At 54.4% G+C, this 20,554-nt stretch overlaps 1 protein-coding gene and 1 long non-coding RNA gene across 3 annotated transcripts in view; one reads left to right on the top strand and one right to left on the bottom strand.

Annotated features, from left to right (window-relative positions):
* LOC148224662 (uncharacterized) overlaps positions 1-11,296 on the bottom strand; it is a 34,884-nt gene extending 23,588 nt beyond the window's left edge. The window contains exons 1-2 of the long non-coding RNA XR_015801167.1: positions 11,178-11,296; positions 1,137-1,251 (exon numbers count right to left, since the gene is read on the bottom strand). This is a non-coding gene — a long non-coding RNA (uncharacterized LOC148224662). The remainder of the gene's footprint in view (positions 1-1,136; positions 1,252-11,177) is intronic.
* Positions 1-20,331, top strand: part of SLCO2B1 (solute carrier organic anion transporter family member 2B1) — a 32,720-nt gene extending 12,389 nt beyond the window's left edge. For both annotated transcript variants that reach the window (XM_088158812.1, XM_088158813.1), the window contains exons 3-15: positions 380-517; positions 596-758; positions 1,788-2,021; positions 3,131-3,229; positions 3,559-3,689; positions 8,874-8,982; positions 12,789-12,953; positions 14,055-14,247; positions 15,111-15,267; positions 16,614-16,783; positions 17,505-17,569; positions 19,504-19,624; positions 19,778-20,331. In XM_088158812.1, the coding sequence (XP_088014938.1) occupies positions 380-517; positions 596-758; positions 1,788-2,021; positions 3,131-3,229; positions 3,559-3,689; positions 8,874-8,982; positions 12,789-12,953; positions 14,055-14,247; positions 15,111-15,267; positions 16,614-16,783; positions 17,505-17,569; positions 19,504-19,624; positions 19,778-19,952 (1,920 nt within the window). In that variant the 3' untranslated portion in view covers positions 19,953-20,331. The remainder of the gene's footprint in view (positions 1-379; positions 518-595; positions 759-1,787; positions 2,022-3,130; positions 3,230-3,558; positions 3,690-8,873; positions 8,983-12,788; positions 12,954-14,054; positions 14,248-15,110; positions 15,268-16,613; positions 16,784-17,504; positions 17,570-19,503; positions 19,625-19,777) is intronic.
* The last annotated feature ends 223 nt before the right edge of the window (positions 20,332-20,554 follow it).

The raw sequence follows: 20,554 nt of genomic DNA, 5'->3' as shown, positions 1-20,554 counted from the left end.
CCTGCCTCTGGCTGAATGGGAGCAGCAATGTTGTGCAACCTCCCTTCTGCTGCTGCATCCTAGGGACCCGGCCAGCACAAACAGGCATCACCCCAGCTGAAGGCATGTCCAAAGCCACTTCCCAGCTGAAGAAATTCGAGCCTCCTTGCAGATATCAGTATCGTAACCCTGCTGTTACTTTTGGCAGAGGCCGATTCCATGGTTCTGACCTCACTCCAGAAGGTTTCACTGGTGGCAGAGCGGGGGGTGATATTTCCAAGGCTTGTGGGAAGTGGTTTATGTTGGATGCCGGTGCCTTTCTGGGGGAGCGCAGTTTGTTCAGTTTGTTGTGCTGCAGCTCTCGGTGACCCTGCTGAGGACTCTGTCTCTGTGTTGGCAGTTCTTTGTGTTCTGCCACGGGCTGCTGCAGCTCTCCCAGCTCCTGGTCTCGGGCTACCTGAAGAGCTCCATCTCCACCATCGAGAGACGCTACGGCCTCTCCAGCCAGACCTCGGGGCTGCTCGCTTCCTTCAACGAGGTGAGCGGCCCCAGCCGCGTCCCTGCTGGAGCCCTGCGCTCCTGTCCGTGGGGGTCACGGTGCTCTCTGTCCCCGCAGGTTGGGAACACGCTGCTGATCGTGTTTGTCAGCTACCTGGGCAGCCGCGTGCACCGGCCGCGCCTCATCGGCTGCGGCGCCCTGCTCGTGTCCCTGGCCGGCTTCCTCATGGCCCTGCCACACTTCATCACCGGCCCCTACGACTACGACAGCTCCGTGGCCAGTGAGTGCCGCACCGCGCCGGCGACACGGACGGCAGCGGTGCAATGGCGCGGTGGCCGCCGCTGGCAAGGACCCTAAAGATCATCTCCTCCCACCCTCTGCCAGGGCGCTCCAGAGGGCTCCCCACCCTCCCAGGGAACAATTCCTGCCCCATATCCCACCTATCCCCACCCCCTGGTGGGAAATGACCTTCCCTCCAGGCAAGCTGCAAGCTGTTGGCTTCTCCTCAAGAAATTGTGTTTTTCTGAGAATGAAATCATCTCAACCCGAGAGGCACCAGCTACTGGTTGGAAAGTAGAGCCAGGGGACGTGGGAACCATGGAACCATGGGAAAGGGCAGGAAAACAATCAAAATACAGGCTGTGCCAACCTCACCTACCTCCCCTGCTCCAGCTGGGCTCTCTCCTCACCAAAATATCAGCCTCCCTTGAGAAACATGCAGGTCTAAATCACTCATGGAGGGAACAGGACACAGTGGGTTTGGGGTCTTCTCCCTGAAAGAAAGGAGAAAACCAGTTATTTGCTACCTTTCCAATTCCTGCCATGAACCCCCAGCCCAGGGTTCTGAGGAAGATGAGGGTGCTAGAATCAGCCCTTCCACTTAGGCAGCTTTTCTGAGGAAAATGAGTTCTCATTCCCTGGGCAGCTGCTCACTACATCTGCAGGTGTACTGGAAGGGCTATCAAAGGTCCTGGGAGTGACCTCAGCTCCACTTCCTTGAGGGAGGAAAAGCCTTGAAGGCTTTCTGTGGCACATGAAGCCATCTCTGTGAAAATCAGGGCAGTGATCTTTGCCCCTTCTTTGTGTTTTCTTTCACCTGCCATCTAAGATATAAGATAAGGATGTGGAGCTGCTGGAACAAATCCAGAGCAGGTCATGGAGCTGCTCCAGGGCTGGAGCCAGGCTGGGAGAGGTGGGGGTGTTCTCCTGGAGAAGGCTCCAGGGAGAGCTCAGAGCCCCTTGCAGCGCCTAAAATGAGAAGTTCTTTCTCCAGACCAAGCTCCCCAGATCTGTCCCCTTGTCACCGCAGGCACCTTCAGCAACACCACCGACCTGTGCCAGCCCCAGCCCGGGGCCCCGGGGGCCTGGGCCAACCTCAGCGATGCCAGCTGCACCCCCCACGCCTCCAGGGAGAACCACGAGGTTCTGCTGGTCATGTTTGTGGCCCAGGCACTGCTGGGCATCGGCGGCGTGCCCATCCAGCCCTTCGGCATCTCCTACATCGACGACTTCGCCAGCGACAGGAACTCCCCCCTGTACCTGGGTAAGGAACTCCCCTGTACCTGGGTAAGGAACTCCCCCCTGTACCTGGGTAAGGAACTCCCCTGTACCTGGGTAAGGAACTCCCCCCTCTACCTGGGTAAGGAACTCCCCCCTGTACCTGGGTAAGGCTGGGCTCCTTGGCAAGGAAACAAGCCAGGCTGGAGGTGGCAGCAAGGCCCGACTGGACTAATTTGCATTAATGAGAGCAGGGCTCCTTACAGCCCTTCTGCTGTGCCCAGAGCCAGGAAAGTTTCTGCAAAAAGAGTTTGTCTGATTCAGGTGTGGGCAGCCAGCAGGAGAGCTGAGAAACACCATTTGGGGCAAAAACACCATGCTGGGGTTTTTGGCCTGAGAGTGACAACCTGGAGATGGAGTTAATTACCATATCCTCCTCCAAAAAGGCTTCAAGAAGGACAAGAGGAACAATCTGATCTCAGTGTTCACAATCTGTAGGTTTAAGGGGCAGCAGTGGGGACTCGGATTAGATGTTAGCAAAGTGATGCAAAGCAAGGAAAGCAGTTTCAGCCACCTGGGAGATGGGAGGGTATCCTTCAGCAGAGGGGTGCTGGAGAACAGCTGGGCACGGATCCAAAAGGGGTGTCCCAGGGTGGTCCTTGCAGGTCCTTCTGGTCCCTCCCCAGCTGTTATCTGTGACAGCCTTGAACGGCAGAGCAAAGGCAGATCAAAACCAGGTCATTACTGTTCGAACCAGGAAGCACAGCACCAAATTTTTCTCTGGTAGATGATCCAAACCTCTCATATGTAAGGTAGGAGTTGAATCTTACATTTGTGTGTGGATTTCTTCTATCAGTAATTCATGGAGGAGACTTCACTGATAACTTTTATCTCCTTAACCTTGTAAAAAACCTAGATTACTGATACCAAGGGGCACCTCTTGTCCCTGGGAATATTGCAGTCCTTCTAGGAGGCTGAGCACAGGCGTCAGGAAAGGGAATTCCTTTGTGGGTGTGAAAGGAATATGGGGAGCACGGGGTTGCTGCTCTTGGAGATCAGGAACAGGAACAGCAGAGCTGGTCCCACACGAGGCAGCTGTGTCCCCCTGCTTGCTTTGCCCAGGCTGAGCCCTTCCCTGCTGTCATGCCTCCACAGGAATCCTGTTCTCCCTGACGGTCGTTGGCCCGGGGGTGGCCTTCATGCTGGGCTCTGCCATGCTGAGGTTTTACGTGGACATCGACAAAGTCAGCGCAGGTGAGGGACGTGTCCTGCCAGGCCTCCTGGGGCACAGGGCCTTCCAGGCTCCTGTGGGCTCTGTGCCCCGTGCCCGTGGGGCAGAGTGGGCAGCCAGGACACCCCTGTCCCATCCAAAGGGCTGAGTGGCTCTTTGGGCACACTGGGGCCAGCAGTGAAATAGCAAAGAGACACTGAAATGTGATTTAACCATGGGATGATGGGGGAAAGCACTGCTCAGGCCCCACAAGTGGTGGTCCGTGGCTTGGGGCTGATGGATGCTGGGGGTGCACTGGGGTGCCTGTGTTGTCCCAGCGTTGCTCTGATGCCCCTCTCCTCTCGTGTTGCAGCGGAGGTGCAGCTCACCAACAAGGACCCGCGCTGGGTGGGGGCCTGGTGGCTCGGCTTCCTGGTGGCCTCCAGCCTGGTGGCCCTGTCTGCCCTGCCGTACTTCTTCTTCCCGCGGGAGATGCCAAAGGAGGTAGGAGAGGCCCTGCACACACACACACACACACACACACCCCAGCCACAGGAACCACTGACAGTTCTGGTCCTCGGCAAGGGGAGGATGCAGTCCCACACTCCATGTTCACGAGAGCTGTGCCGGGGCAGCTGAAGGGCAGCCAGCTCTGTCTGTCCTGGCAGCTTTTGTCTGCGAGCAGTCCTGGATCTTGGAGCTGCCTTTGAAGTTTCATAGCGGGCAGGCAATGACAGCTCTTCTCCAGCAGCAGCTGGGGAGCAGGGCTGTGCAGGGAGAGGCTGTGCAGGGCAGAGCTGCACTCCAGGACGTGGCACAGCTCCTGAGCTTTCCCAGCTGCACGTCCCAGCGCTGGGAGCAGCGGAGCAGAACAAACTGTGCTTGCACAGGAGGCATTTCTGCAGGCTGGGATGCTGCTGAAGCTGCTGGGACACGCTCAGGAGATGAGGCTGTGCTCATCTCAGTGTCTTGGTCCTGCTGGAAGTGGTGTCATTGCTCTCCACGCGTGATTTATCTTCAGGCAGCATCAAAACCTTCCTGTCTGAACAAGTCTGTGCCCCGGTGCAGAGTATTTCTTCATTTCTCCTGATCCTGCCTGTATTTCCACAGGAATGAGTGGAGATTTGGGGTTTCCTGACCTGTTTCACCAGTTCAGCTTGGGGATGCAGGGATTTACTCCCAACTGCCATGAGCTGTGAGGGGATGGGCTGGGAATTGTTCCATGCATCATGGCAGGATGAGGGTGATCCCAAATGCTGTGTGCCTGACTGATCCTCCTGCACAGCAGCCTGGCTTGCTCTGGAGCCTTGGGGAAGGTCTGTGTTAGCAGGGTCTGCTCAGCATTCCAGCACGGCACTCTCCATCTTAGGGAAAAGTTCTTCATTAGGGCTGAAGGGAATATTAATTTCATAAACGCCTCTTGGGAGAAAACAATGCACTTCCAGCTACAACAGCTGCACTTCCTGGCAAGTGCTGCACTCTGAGCAGCTGGCAAGAGTTTAAGGAGGGACGGGTGGATATTGAGTTTTAAAAAGAGCAGGAAGATTTCACCCTGTTTTGCTGGCTGGGATGTGCAGGGAACACCCCCACATGGCTGAGCACCCACGTGTCCCTCTGCAGCACGTGAATGTCTTGAATTCTTGGATTTCTCCCCATTTTGGCATCTACTGACAGTTGAAAATAATAACAATAATAGGAAAGTACAGTAAGTAACCAAATTCTGCCCTCCTTGCAGAATGGGAGGGCCAGCCATGCCTGTCCCGTGGGGGTATCAGCACCAGCAGCAGCAGCAATGGGCCCTGCTTGAAAAACCTCAAATAAAAGCCTCTGTAGAAAGTTTGCCACCAGCCAAGACACATCTACATTTTTCATTCCACAGCCACATTTCAGCTTCACCTTTTTTTGATGAATTCTTTCTTTGAAGTTCCTGGGATGGCTCGCGTTAACATTAATGATAGTGTGGGGCTGCTCTTTTGATCTTTTTTTTTTTTTGTAAATTAGTCACTCCAAACCCCAGAACATTTTTCTTTCTCTGCTTTGCTGCTTGTCAGTAGGTTTCTAGCACCAAAGTATCCTGAATAATCCTATTGAGGGCTGATCATGGCAAAGCCAAGAGGTTGTCATGAAATCAGGAAGGGGATGAGAGGATGAGGCTCTTATACTGGAAAAACTGTTTTCAGTCAAGAACAGCTTTTTTCCCCGGTAATTCCAATTCCAGGTTCCTGCCTCCATGAGCCTGAACCATTCCTTGGAGTTGTGTCCTGGATTGTGAGGAACTTGAGGCACTCTCCAGTTGCTGTCTAGCCAGAGTTTAGCTCATGCTTTTCCATGTGCTGGTGTTGCTGTATCCCAAGGCAGGCAGCAGTATTGTGACAATATTCCAATATTCCTGGGACACAGGCTCTGTGCAGCTCTGAGGGTGACACCACGAGGGACTGAAAAGGGGAAAGCTGCTCTCAGCAGCACCTCAGACCAAAGCAGGAGCACTGTCCCTGCCCAGCATTTCTCTGTGCACGATCCTCTTGTCCACCCACATCCCTCCCACTGCAGGTTTTACTGCAGAATCCAGCATCTCCCAGATGCCACAGGGGCTGAGTGACATTTCTCCTGCCATATCAGCACCCGCTGGCAGATGCCTGGTGGCAGAGCTGCCATGGGAAGCAGTGTCCAAGCCCTGGGGGCTGTGATTCCCACAGCCTCTCTGGACACCAGCTCACTCAGCACTGCTCTCCTCCTGAGCCTCACTGGCAGGAGGCTGCAAAAACTCATTTCCCTGCGTGTTGCAGGGACACCTTCCCCAATCCCAGATTACTCCAGCCTGCCTTGGGCACTGCCAGGGATCCGGGGGCAGCTACAGCTGCTCTGGGCACCCTGTGCCAGGGCTTTTCCATCCTCACAGGGAGCAATTCCTTCCCAATATCCCATCCAATCCTGTCCTCCTTCATCTTAAAGTCATTGCCCCTGTCCTGTCCCTCCCGGTCCAACTTTCCTAGGTGAAACCTACGTTTTCCAACCATTAGGTTCTGGAAATGGAGGTCTTTCTCTGCAAAAAGGCACTGTGATGCTCTGGGTGCCTCATTAAAGCTCCCAAAGCAGCACCAAAGGCAGCCTAGGAGTACAGGGCATGGTGTGAGGAGCAGAGAGGCCCAAGTGGCAGGGCAGGCTCCAGGAATGGGCTAATGTCTACGGCTGGATTTTCCCCAGGGAGCTTTAAAGACAGGCACAAACAGCAGCTAAAAATAATCCTCCTGTTTGGTGGGAGCAAGGTGCCCCTCAGCTGGTTATTTTAACACTCCTGGAAATAGGGTCCCTCCAGGGACCCACACGTGCTGGAAGAGGCATAATGAAATGTTTGTAGGGAGCCTGACCTTGTCAAAAGGAAAATAATTCTTTTCCAAGCCGTGAGGTTTTACACTTTGTTTGTCTAATATGAAAATAACTTCTCTGACCTTACTTTTCAGTGAGCTGGGAGTGCCAGGTTCTGTTCACAGCCAGAGGGAAACTCTGCAGACACCTCAAAATAAACAAAGAAAACCTCTCTGTCACAGAGCAGGTCATTTATCCCTGTTTCCAGGGGTGTATTTGGATAAACCCAGCCTGCTGGCACCTCTGGCTGCCCTTCTCACAGGTGCAGTAGCAGGTGGGGAGCTGGCATGAAAATCTGCTTTCATTTTGCTTTCCTGCAGAGCCCTGCTCAGTCATCTCTGGATTTATTCATGTCCGTGCAGGAAAATGGGGATTTCCCCAGGCCAAGGTCAGGTTGAGGATGCTCTTTCTGGTGCAAAGTGTGTGGGAGCTTCCTTCTCCTTCCTCCAAAGCCTGTCTGCCTCCTCCATCCCCTGTGAGGGTGGAAGTGATGCCAGTGGGCTCCTGGAGTCACTGGATGGGTTGGCTTGCAGGGACCTTAAAGCCACCCCTGCCATGGCAGGGACAGCTTCCACTGTCCCAGGGTGCCCCAAGCCCCAGTGTCCAGCCTGGCCTTGGGACAGGGATCCAGGGACAGCCACGGTTTTGCTGGGCAAAATCTTGCATGCAGATAAAATCTCATTGCAAAAACGTGAGATGCAAGGAGTGGCACCAAGAAGCTGAGCCCTTTAAGGAACCATCAGGAAAATCCAAGTGTGGGGGCATTTTGCAAGCTTAGTTTGTTTCTGCTTGGCACAATGCTGGGGCAGGGCTGAGCAGCCAGCCCATGTTACTGCACCTTGCAGCTCCAGCTTGACAAATGTCTGCTGTGAGAATTGTCAAAATCCCCCGTGGTACAGGCACAGCATCTTCCTCAGGGCTTGGGCATCTCTGATGGTGCAGCCAGCAGAATTCCAGCACCATTCCAGCACCACCTGCAGTAAGCAGGCAGGATTCCTGCTTTTCCTTCTGCCCCTGCTATCCTTCATCCCAGAGCAATGTATTTCTTGATCCTTTCAGGCAGCAAAAAACCACACCAGGGCCAAGGCAGCAGAGGGAGAGGAGCTTTCCCTGTCTCTGAGGGCTCTGCTCCATGTGCAGGCAGTTGCTGCTCCCGAGCCAGCACAGAAACGTCCCCTGCAAGGGTCACACACAGGGACATCCCAGACTGGGGGATTTGGAGGAGCTGGGGCTTTGTCTGGACGTGCAGGCTGTTGACTCTCTGAAGTACAAACAGCTGGAAGCTGAGGAAGCCACAGTCAGGAACAGCCTGAATGTATTTTTGGAAAATGCTGCAGTTTCAGAGCAGAGAGAAGAGCCCCTGTAACGCAATTGAAAAGTGAAAGGGAGCCGGATTTTATCTTTGCATTTGAAAAATGTATGAAAGCCTGACCTCTAGCAGTACAAAACAGGAAAGGAGTTCGTTGCTCTGGCCCTTAAAAAAGGCACGTGGCACCCACAGCACAGACACTGTGACCCTGCTGCTGTGTAATGACCACTCTCAGTGCCAGAGCAAAGGAGGTGATTTCAGCCCCAGAGCTGCCCATTTCCTCCTGTCCATTACAAGGCTCTAATTGCTGTTGGATGAACTCTTTGTCCAGCTCAGGTTGGTGCCAGCAGCTGCAGCAGAGCTGCTGGGGGTGGCAGAGCCAGGGCTGTTTGCTGTGGCTGTAAACACTCTGTGCTGTCCTGAGCCCTGCCTGCCAGTCTGCAGGCACAGCAGCACATCTCTGATCAGTGCCCTCTGCTCCTGGGAGCCTGCAGAGCAGAAATCCTTTTGTTTCCCCGTGCTGTGGGATGCTGGACACTCACCAAGTGAGGCTGCAATGGACCCTGCACGCTCTGAGCCCTGCAGAGACACAAGGAGCTGCTCATCCTCCATCCAAAGCAGTGCCCAAAGCGGTGCTGGTGGGGATCCAGCTGTATCCTTCCTTGGGTGCCTGTGCCTGTGCCCACACCCAGAGCTGTGGGGCAGAAAACCATCCCCTGAGGGTATCCAGCTTTCCCTGCAAAGGTTTGCACCTCTTGCATTTGTGTGAGCTGAGCACAGGGAGTTGATACTGATGGAGTGAGGAAAGGTGGGAGAAGTCCTCTGCAGCAAGGATATGTGTCTGGAGGCTGTCAGCCCCATTGGAAAGCCTGTGGTGTGGGCAGGGAGCAGCAGCTGCACACGGACAGGGATGGCCAAGGCCAGCAATATCACGGGCTGCTGTGTGCCATGGTTTGGGAAAGAGAAAAGCTGTGGCATGATGTGTGCAGTGACAGCCTCTGGTGTGTCCCCAGGTGGTGAGAGGGAAGGACAGAGACAGCAGGAAGAGGGAGGACATGCTCAGCCAGCTCAGGCCGAGATCCCAGCACACGGAGAGCCTGTCCCTCATGGAGTTCATCAGACGTAAGTGTGTGAATCCCTGATCCCACACGGACAGCAATTCCTGCTGGCACAGACACACAGCCAAGCTGGGCCCTGCCAGGGCTGCAGTGCTGCCAAGGAACAGGCATGTTCCCCCCTGAGCTCAGCCCAGCTCCTGGATAAGCCCTTGAGACGCACCTTAGGCTCAGTGTTGGGTTTAAGCCCTCTGCTCCCAGCAGATGTGTTTCAGCCTGCCCACACTGCCCTGCTCCACCTCGTGCCAACCAAAGCAGCTGGCCTTGGGCACTCTGAGTGTCACATGCCTGCCCTGGCAGTGTCCAAGGCCAGGCTGGACAGGGCTTGGAGCAGCCTGGGCTGGTGGAAGGTGTCCCTGCCCATGGCAGGGCGTGGGATGGGATGGGATGGGATGGGATGGGATGGGATGGGATGGGATGGGATGGGATGGGATGGGATGGGATGGGATGGAATGGGCTTTAGTGTTCCTTCCAGCCCAAATCTTCTGTGATTTATGGCTCATATGGGCAGTAGGAATCAGAGGCTAAAATCTCACCAGAGCCCAAATCCAGGCAGCAAAGAGGGGTGCTAGCTGTGAGCTGGAGCAGAGCTCTGGGAAGGGAGAGAACCCTTCAGTCAGAGGGGTTTGGGTGCATTCAGCTGCTCTTGCTCAGTCCCCAGGCCAGGGCAGCAGTCAGACCCACCGCAGCACTGGCAACTTTTCATCCCAAGAAAAAGCTCAGCAGATTCCCTCCTCAAGGTTGGAGACACTATCCCAGCCAGGCTGACCTCCTGTCCCGCTGAGAATGGCCAGCACTGCCTTGGCCAGGCCCTGAGCACTTCAAGTCCACAAGGAGATCTGAGTCCAGTGCAATTAAGTTGTTTGGAAATGAGCGGGTTCTTTGTGCTGAAGGGGATCAGCCTGGCTTTAGTCTCTGCTAATGGTTGGGATGTTTGGGTTCTTTAAATACTCTGCACTTTGACAACTACTTATGAAATGTGGCCCTCTGAAGGCACTCCGTGTCAGCTTCCCCCATCTTTCCCAAATATTGTCCCATTAATTTATGGGAAATTCTCTGTATTCTGAAGGTCAGTGCAGGGCAGGCAGGCGTGGGCAGGTTTTCCTCTCACTGCTGGCAGCGTTTGCTTGTCAGTCTAATGCTCAATTAGAGGAGGCACTCGGGGGTTTCTTCCCCCCCGACCTTGTGGCACTGTCATTTAGAAAACTGTGTGATGGAAGCAGCTGCGTGGGAGCAGATTGATAATGCTCAGATGGGATTTTCACACCAACATTCTGCTCTGTGCCTCTAGAACACAAATAAAAATGAGCTCCTGGGTGCAGAGAGGAGGAAATATCTTACCCTGCTCCAGCTGCAGCTTTGGTTCAGGGCTTGAAGCAGTGTTGCTGTGTCAGGGCTGTGCTAATACATTCATTGTTTCTGAGAATTTATCCCCCAAAGCCCAGTTCTGAAATAAATGAAATGTCTGGTTTATGTCAGGAGAGCAATCTTGCTGAAATCACCTGGATCAAAACCCTTTTTAGAGCCAGGAACAGGGTGGCAGGTAGTGTGTAATGGTTAAATGGGACAATATGGAGGAAGCCTAAAGACTTCAGGGCTGGCTCATCTGCAAGTCACTGGAAAGAGAATTCCCTTCCCATTTCATCCCTCCCCTGCTTGTTTTGTTTGCACTCTCTCTGTTTCTCTTTTTACTGTTATTTTCTACATGGTAATTTATGAAAGCAGCATTTGGAGGTGAGATTCTCCAGCCTGAATTCCCTGGCAGTGTCCAAGGCTGGGCTGGACACTGGGGCTGGGAGCACCCTGACCAGTGGAAGGTGTCCCTGCCAACGGCAGGGGTGGCACTGGGTGGGCTTTAAGGTCCCTCCCAACCCAAACCATTCCATGATTCTGCAGAAGGAAAAGCCTTTTGCCGTGTGTCTGTTGCTTTGGGGATAACCAGAGAACAAAATCACTCTTGTGGCAATTATTGCAAGCAGAACAAGGGTGGCTTGGAGCCCATCCCACGAGGTGCCCGCGGGTCTGAGCCTCTCTGGGGCAGCCCTGGAGGCTCTGCCTCGGCCAGGAGGGGCTTTTCCAGCCCCAGGAGCAGGAACAGGACAGGGCTGTGTGCAGGGTGAGGGCTCAGGCCCAGCTCTGGGGATGCTCCAAGCACTGAGGTCACTCACTCAGCCCAGGAGGGAGCAGCCCCTCTGTACTTACCCAGAGCTGCTGGGAGTGATCTTGGCTCTGGCACAGGTTCTCTGTGTGACTCTGGCTTGCACTCTGCTCCTCACACTCACAGATTCCTCCTTCTGCAGTAATGAAAGAAGTAGGATTTAACTTGCCTCAAGTCATTTCCATTGCTAATTTCCAGGCTTCTGTTGAAAACACCTGGGAGGATGTGCAGATTGTGCTGCACATACTGGGAATTAGCCCATTAAAGGTGATCTTCAAAGCAATTGCAACGCTGCACTCGTGACTCGTTTGTTTACTTATGGTCCCTAAAGGCAGTTTCAAGGATACTTTTTTATTATTATTTTAAAGTTTCCACTTGTTTTTGCTGTCTGCCCAGCTTCCTCTGTGAGCTGTGAGGAGGCTCCAGTTGGTGCTGAGGTGGGGATTGCAGAGGATGGAAATCTTGCTGCTCCCACCATGAAGTGAGGACCTGCTCAGCTTTTTACCTCTGATCTAGAGTGACAGAAGGGGTGTGGTTTGATTAGAAAGACCAGAGACCTCCAGGGAAAAGGACATTTTGGTGGAAGATTCCCACAAAAGACTGGATTGGCTCTCAGGAGATTTTTCAGCAAGCAAGCTGAGGTTTCCTATATGCAATATGAGAAATTCTAGGTATACTCTTCAAAAATCAGGGCCTTTAGTGGTACTTCAGAGCAAAAGCATCTCCCCTCTTGGGTTCACACTGGTTCCCTCCCCACTGACTCCAGCCTCCAGAGGGTCAGTGTTCCAGGGTCTCTGACCATGCTTTGTATGCTTGCATCCCTTTTGCAGCTCCCTAGGATTTTTGGCTGCTTGCCTGACCTGAGGGCAGAGTGCTGAGCTGGAAAGGCGATGCTGCCATGAAGGGGAGTTGTGCTTTTGCACTTGGAGGAGCCCACTGCACCCACAGAGGTCCTTTTGCTCTTCCCAGAACATTTAGGACAGCTGAAATCCATCCCCATCTAAGGCCAGCTCCCAGACAAGCCCCAGGGAGAGCTCCCAGCACTGTGCTGCAGCAGATAGAAAGATTGTCCCAGTTGTTTGTCAGCTGCTAAGAATTAACACCATTAATTTATGGCAGCCCTTTGCATTAATCTCCACTGTTAATTCCTTATCTCTGCTCCAGCATATTGGCTGCCCAAGCCCTCATCTGGGAAACTCATCAGCAGTTTGTTTGGAAGTTGCCCTTTGCGTGCCAGCCAGAGCAGAGGAGGAGCAGAAAGTGGGTTTGGGATGTGCAGGAAGGGGACATCACCCCAGGAGGGACAGTGGCAGCGTGGGGCACCCCGAGGTCTGCAGACCTCTCCTGCTCAAGGGTTCAGCCCTAGGGCAGTTTGCTGGAGTGTTTCAAGCCTGTCATCAAAAAATGCATTTGTCACAATGGAAACAAAAAGGACACTGAAATTGCAACCGCAGCAAACAAATAAATTAACTTTTAATGGCTTCCCATCTACTTTTGTAATTGCTTTAGCAGAAGCTCTGCCAGAAAGCTTCAAGGAAAGGGGTGGAATGAGATGAGCTCTGCAGTCCCTTCCAACCCAAACTGTCCTGATTCCCTGGTGAACATTTTGCTGTGCCCCTGCTCTCCATGCAGCAGGTTCCCCTTTGTCCTTTCAGGTTTTCCTGTGGTGCTGCTGAGGAACCTGAGGCACCCCGTGTACCTGCTGGTGGTGCTGGCTCAGGTCAACATCTCTGCCATGGTTGCTGGATTAGCAACGTTCATGGGCAAGTTCCTGGAGAGACAATTCTCCCTCACAGCCTCCCTGGCCAACATGATCATTGGTAAGTGTTGCTGGGCTTTGGACTCCTTAAAAAATAATCCAGGAATTAGAAAGAATTTCTAACACATTTTTGAACAAACAGCACCTCAGGGAAAGAGGCCCCTGAGGTCTGCAGCAGATAGATCAGAACAAAGTGAGCAGAGCAGACTGGCAGAGCCCAGGGCTGGATGCAGGAAGGTTAAATGCTGAAGCAGTGCCCAGCTGAGCTGTTCCCAGCCTGGATTTACCTTCTGCCTTCAAGTCAACACCGTGTTCCATGGATGAATTCCTCTGCCCTTTGTTCTCACTACTGAGTCTTGCTTGGCCTTTTTCTTTCAGATCAAAAAGCTTTCTGTAGCTGGAAATTCCTTCCTTGCGTGGGTATTTATGGGCTGAAAGCAACCTCCCCATTGATCCTTAGCTGAGTTAAACAGTCTCTAGATGGACTTTGGTCTCTCCCCAAAACACCCAAAATATGGGGGGGGTTTATATAAATGGGGTTTTACGAGGGTGACCACAGAAATGGGCACAATCCTGCAGTGCACAGAAATGAAACATCCTCCCCAGGCTTACCTGGTGTTTCTTCCTGTCAACACTGAGAAATCACATTTTGCTGGGTGAAGCACAGCTTTCCACTGCTCCTGGCATCTTTCATCCATGGATACATAAGGCAGCCAGTTGGCTGTGGGATCCTGCTGCTTTTGAAAAGCAGCTTTTTCTTAGCATTATTCCACCAGTCCCAGCAAAAACCTTGGTCCCTTCTGAATCACCTGTGCTGAGAAATAGGAACCCAGTTAGAACAGGAACTCTGGGTCTTTGCTGTGAGAAGGGACTGATCCAGATCAGAGATGGAAAACCGGGTACAGTGATAAGACAAGGGGGAATGGCTTTGGATGGGGTATTAGGAGGAAATTGTTCCCTGGGAGGGTGGGCAAGCCCTGGCACAGGGTGCCCAGAGCAGCTGTGGCTGCCCCTGGGTCCCTGAAGTGTCCAGGGTCAGGTTGGATGGATGGGGCTTGGAGCAGTCTGGGATGGTGGAAGGGGTGGAACTGGTGCTGTTTCAGGTCCCTCCCAACCCAAGCCTGTCTGTGGTTCCCTGACTCTTTGCCCTGCCTTTCGCCAGGTGCTGTGAACATCCCCGGGGCCATGGTCGGGATCGTGGTGGGCGGTGCCATCCTGAAGAGGTTCCAGATGTCCCTGAGGCAGTGCAGTGCCCTGTGTGTGCTGGGCATGCTGCTGTGCCTGCTCACAGCCTTTCCCCTGCTCTTCCTGGGCTGCCCCACGCAGAAGGTGGCAGGTGTCACCTACTGGGACAGGTACCACAGCTCTGCCGGGCTGGGCACGGGGGCATTCCCAGGGTGGGGGGATCACCAAAAATTGATTTGTTCCCTCAGCAGAAGCAGCTGATGAAGATAAAGTAAGGAATTCTTGTGGAATAAGAATTCCACATAAGAATAATAAGAAGAATAATTATCTTCTGGATAAACACTGAGTCTGCTGTGTCCTCAGGTTTAGGGTAGAAAATGTATGGCCAGCCTTCATGATCTATCCCACATATGGTGGAGTCATTTCACATTATCTCCTTAGGGGTAAAACCTTTTACACATGAGGTTTTTAGGAGCAGGGTTGTAAGTGCTCCACCAGTGAGATTTCCTACTAAGGAGCAAGTGTGGAACCCGAAGTAAACACGTTTTTTGGCACAAAGAGCACAAGTTTTCATCTTGGACAGTGTGGTGGATGAATCATTCAGGCAGGGGCCAGCCCTTGGGATCCCACCATCCAAGCTGTGGCAGCTGAATGTGGGCAGGACCTTCTTGTGTGCCCTCAAGGCTTGATCCAGATCTCGGAACTCCCTGTTCTGTGTCCTGTGGTCCTGGCCCTTAGGAGGAATCTCCCTCCCTCCCTCCCACAGCTGGTGTTGCAAGAACCCCAAAGCCCAGGTTTGGAACCAAGTATGAAGGAAGTGGGTGGCTCCCATTTGAGGTTGGGCTGCTTTGCCGAGGCAGAGCAGAGGTTTGGGGTGATGGTGGAATTCCTGAGTCCTCACTGACCCATGGGGAAGGGTTTGCTGTGCAGCCAGGTGGTTTTTCCTGGTCTCAGCACACATGAGTCCATTTTCTCTGTAAGATGCACGCTGGTGGTGCTCCATAGCTGGCATTAACACTTCCCTGGTGCTCAGGTCTGTGTTTGGACACCACATCCTGGAGTGCAACGCACACTGCCACTGCCCTGAGACGGGCTTCAACCCCATCTGCGGCTCCGACGGCGTGGAGTACACCTCCCCCTGCTCTGCTGGCTGCAGCAACGTCCACATCCACACGGACAGCTCCATCCTGGTGAGCCACAGTTGGGCCACGGCTGGGCAGGGTGGGCAGTGCCTGCTGGGCACAGGCTGCCTGAGAGGGGAATCGAGCAGGCCTTGCTTTGCTTTGGGTCACCCTGGTGCCCTGTGCTGCTCCCAGGCTGTCGCTGACACCCTGGCGGCTCTGAGTGTTCCCAGCTGCTCTGTGCGTCTGCAGGAGCTCACAGAGCCACCGTGAGGAAATCTCTGCCATGCAAACACAGGTCCTTAGTCTGGGTGGGATGAGTGGCTTTGTGCTGCACTCTCAGCACAGGATGGAATGGCAGCCCGTTTTGTTAATTAACAGCACTTCATTTTAATAACGTTTATGATTTCTGCCAGAGCTTAGTCCCAAATGTGCTCTCTTGCACCCCCACGCCTGCCTTTTATAGAGCAGATCCTTTCCAACTGCTTTTTTCCTCCTCGACAATGCTTCTCTCTTCTAGCCCTTGCTTTCTTGGAAATTTTACCCTTTTCTCACCCTTTTCAGTATCTCTGCCAGCACAGGGACCTGTGGCACTCCTTGCCTACTGTCTTCCCTGTCCCAGGGTTTCCAGGAACTCCCAGCCTGCAGAAAACCCTACAGTTGTGTGCCCAGCTTTGCTGCAGCCCTTCCAGAGGGCACCATGTAAGCTTGGATGCAGGAAGGAGATTTTGGGAGACCCTGAGCTGCCCCTGCCTCTGGGATCACTCTTCTGCAAACTGCCACCCCCTCTGGCAACCAAAAGATCATGCTCATTTTATTTAAAAGTTTCTTAAAAAAACCAAAAAACAAAAAACAAACCCAGGGGTTTCTTGTTAAAAACAAAAAAAGAGAGAATCATTACTAAAAAAATAGAGAAAAGGAAAAATTCCTCATCCATCACCCCATGGCAGGCTATAAGGCTCTGCTAGTTATTTATGAGCCTCTCTCAAAGGTGAGCTTTAACATGTTTGATTTACCACTGCCCTGAGCTTGGGCTCTGGCTGTGGCTGCAGCTCTGCCCTGCACACAGCCCTGGGTGAAGGGGCTCACAGCAGGACAGAGCCTGGGCACAGGTGGCAGAGCCATCCTCCCAAACAGGAATTCCTTCCCAATATCCCATCCAGCCCTGCCCTGTGGCAGTGGGGAGCCATTCCTGTGTCCTGTGCCTCCATCCCTTGTCCCCAGTCCCTCTCCAGCTCTCCTGGAGCACCGGACAGGGCTCTGAGCTCTCCCCAAAGCACTGAGTGCTAATTACTGCTCATTATTTCCAGACAAATCCTACCCCTCTCCTTCTCTCTGGCAGCTGGCAGCGTTCCTTTCCATCTGCACATCCCTGGGCCCGTGAGCAGTCTCTGGATGTTCTCTCCTCTTTGCAGAACTACACCAGGTGCAGCTGCATCACAGGACCGGGGCCAGTGGGGTTTGCCAGGCCGGGCACCTGTGGCACCGGCTGCTCCCACCTCTTCGTGCCCTTCGTGGTGCTGTCCTGCCTGGCAGGGATCCTCGCCAGCACGTCCCACACGCCGTCCTTCATGCTCATCCTCAGGTGGGACACCTTGCCCACAGTCCTGGGCCGCCACAGAGGGCATGTTTGGTTCGGGAGGCAGGGTTTCTCCAGAGGAGGGACTGGGGATTGAATCAGCCTGACTGGGGTTAAACCAGCCCTGGGTTAAACCAGCCCTGGGTTAAACCAGCCCTGGGTTGCACCTCATCCCCTGTTCCTGCTGTGGCTTTACCTCAGCACAAGATGCACCATTAACTCAGCAGTAATTCAGCACAGCAGCATTTGGGCTCTTCTTAAGGTAGCTCTGTGTGAAGTTAAGAAGTTTAATTACCTTCCTTTGCTTGAAAGCAGCCTCTCTTCCCAGTGAAGAGAGGCAATTAGGGCTCCAGCTTCTCTCATCCTTGGAAAGGTGCCTGTGGGGTGGCAGCAGGATGGAGCCAGCCTAGATGTGAGCCCAGGCTGGTGGGGCTGGAGCCCAGGATGGGTAAAGCTGAGGGGAAAGCCATGGGGCAATCTCTGTCTTAGTCTATAAATGATACTGCCAAGCTCTTCCTGAGTCTGGCAGGATTTTCAGGCCATGAAAAGGTCAGTGTTTAGCCCTGATGAATGAACCCCCATCACTTTGGTGATGTGAATGGGAGCTCCCTGGGCTCCTTGGTGGCTGGGTTGAAGGACAAGTGTGTGGGTGAGCTGCTGTGCCAGGGAGGGAAGCATCCATCCTGCTGGCATTGCCAGAGGGCACATGTTCCATTTTGTTTTTCAGGAGCATCCAGCCTGAAGACAAATCATTTGCTGTTGGGATACAGTTCATGCTGCTGAGAGTTTTAGGTAAATTGAAATGTGTTGAAATACCATCCTGGAAAGCAATGGCAGCTCTTGGACGAGGCTTTCCCAAGGCAGGGAAAGATGCTGCCCTGCAGGGTCTGGGGGAGCAGGTGGAGGGGATGGGACAAGACAGCTCCAAGGGCTCCATCTCCATGTGTAAACAAAGGAGAGCTGGGAATTACTTCAGGTTCAGGAGCTCAGGCTCTGTTCACCTCCAGCATATCAGGGGTGCTGCACACCCTGTCCTGTGATCCCACCAGTAATTTTTCCAAGAAGAGAAATTCATGTTGCCCTGGAGGTCCCCAGGATGTGCCACAGCAGCTGTGGGAAGGAGCAATAAATGCTCAGTGTGTAGAGGAGGTGGGCACTGGAACAGGCTGCCTGGGGTGGAGGTGGAGTCCCCATCACTGAAGTGTTCCAAGAGGTACCTGGCTGTGGCACCTGGGGCTGTGGTTTGGCCTGTGGTGCTCACTTGAGGCCCTGGTTTGGGCTGTGGTTTAGGCCGCGGCACCTGAGGCCATGGTTTGGGCCCTGGTTTGGGCTGTGGCACCTGGGGCAGTGGTTTGGGCTGTTGTTTGGGCTCTGGTTTGGGCTGTGGCACTCACCTGGAGCCATGGTTTGGGCCATGGTTTTAGGCCACGGCACCTGGGGCTGTCGTTTGGGCTGTGGCACTCACTCAGGGCCGTGTTTTAGGCCTCAATTTAGGCCGCAGCACCCAGGCCGTGTTTTGGGCCATGGCAGTCACCCAGGGCCATGGTTTGGGCTGTGGCAGTCACTCAGGGCCATGGTTGGGCAGTGGCAGTCACCCAGGGCCATGTTTGGGGCAATGGCAGTCACCCAGGGCCATGGTTGGGGCCGTGGCAGTCACCCAGGGCCATGGTTTGGGCAGTGGCAGTCACCCAGGGCCATGGTTGGGGCCGTGGCAGTCACCCAGGGCCATGGTTTGGGCTGTGGCAGTCACCCAGGGCCATGGTTGGGCAATGGCAGTCACTCAGGGCCATGGTTGGGCCGTGGCAGTCACCCAGGGCCATGGTTGGGGCAGTGGCAGTCACCCAGGGTCATGTTTGGGGCAGTGGCAGTCACTCAGGGCCATGTTTGGGGCAGTGGCAGTCACCCAGGGCCATGTTTGGGGCAGTGGCAGTCACCCAGGGCCATGTTTGGGGCCGTGGCAGTCACCCAGGGCCATGGTTGGGGCAGTGGCAGTCACCCAGGGCCATGTTTGGGGCAGTGGCAGTCACCCAGGGCCATGGTTGGGCAGTGGCAGTCACCAAGGGCCATGTTTGGGGCAATGGCAGTCACCCAGGGCCATGTTTGGGGCCGTGGCAGTCACTCAGGGCCATGTTTGGGGCCGTGGCAGTCACCCAGGGCCATGTTTGGGGCAGTGGCAGTCACTCAGGGCCATGGCTGGGGCCGTGGCAGTCACTCAGGGCCATGGTTGGGGCAGTGGCAGTCACCCAGGGCCATGGTTGGGGCCATGGCAGTCACTCAGGGCCATGTTTGGGGCAGTGGCAGTCACTCAGGGTCATGTTTGGGGCAATGGCAGTCACTCAGGGCCATGGTTGGGGCAGTGGCAGTCACTCAGGGCCATGGTTGGGCCGTGGCAGTCACCCAGGGCCATGTTTGGGGCAGTGGCAGTCACTCAGGGCCATGGTTGGGGCAGTGGCAGTCACTCAGGGCCATGTTTGGGGCAGTGGCAGTCACTCAGGGCCATGGTTGGGGCCGTGGCAGTCACCCAGGGCCATGTTTGGGGCAGTGGCAGTCACTCAGGGCCATGGTTGGGGCCGTGGCAGTCACCCAGGGCCATGTTTGGGGCAGTGGCAGTCACCCAGGGCCATGTTTGGGCCGTGGTTTGGGCTGTGCACTCACCTGGAGCCGTGGCTTTGGTGTGGCTGTGCTGAGGGCACGGGCGGGCTGTGCTGACTGGCGCTGTGTTCCAGCGTGGATGCCGGGCCCGGTGCTGTACGGCAGCGCCATCGACACCACGTGCATGCTGTGGGAGAGGAGGTGTGAGCGCAGGGCAGCGTGCCGCTACTACGACAATACCCTCTTCAGGCACAGGTAGGGATGGCGGCTCCGGGGGGACGTGGCACGGGGATGGTGACACGCAGGGACACTCCCCAGCCCCGCCAAGGACCGTGCAGGCTGGAGACCACAGAGGTTGTGTGGCAGGGGCCGGGGAGTGCACTGAGCCGCTGTGTTTGCACCCCACAGGTATCTGGGGCTGCAGTTCTTCTTCGAGGTGGGCGCCTTCCTGTGCTTCGGGGCCGTGTACGTGATTCTCAGCAAGCAGGAGAGGCAAGCCAGCCAGGCACAGGACACCAAGGCAGAGCCAGAGAAGGAGAAACTGGCAGGAAACTCCACGAAGAGCCCGGAATCCAAAGTGTGACACCGAGAAGGTGCCTTGTGACCCGTTCTGGGGAGGTGAAGCCACGCCAGCCAGCCCACAGCCGAGCTGTGCATGCTCGGGGTGATGGACCCTGGGGCTGCCTCCTGATCTCCCAGTGGGATGAACTCCTCCTGCAGTGCTGTGGATCCACACACACGTTGTTCTCCACCTCAGGGGTGCAGCTTGTTCCTTCACATGGATTAGTCCACACACTTTAACCCGTGGACTCTGCAGCCTCCTGGATTTGTGTCCTTCAAAGCAGTTTTTCCTGCTGACCATCTCAGTGATGCCAGCACTGAGAATTAACCATAAACCTGAAAGGTTTTGCAGTGTGGGTTTTTTTTAATAAATAATTTTTAAGAAATGGGTTTGTATTGAACCCGTAGATCTCTGTGACTGATTATTATAATTCTTATTTTTGGGTTATCAGCACTTATTTTCTGATGGTCAGTGATTATCACAGGAGCTCAGTGGAGCACATGGGAGTTCAGCTGCATTCCTGGTTTGCACTTCAAGAAGGGCAGAACTTGGGATTCCCAGGGTTGCAAGGATCAGAGGACGAGGTTGGAGCCCGCTCCAGACTGGGTAGAGCTTGTGGCTGA

Source organism: Sturnus vulgaris, chromosome 2, assembly GCF_052056855.1.
Source record: "Sturnus vulgaris isolate bStuVul1 chromosome 2, bStuVul1.hap1, whole genome shotgun sequence".
Classification (NCBI taxonomy): Eukaryota; Metazoa; Chordata; class Aves; order Passeriformes; family Sturnidae; genus Sturnus; species Sturnus vulgaris.
This window is presented reverse-complemented; position numbering and strand designations above follow the sequence as displayed.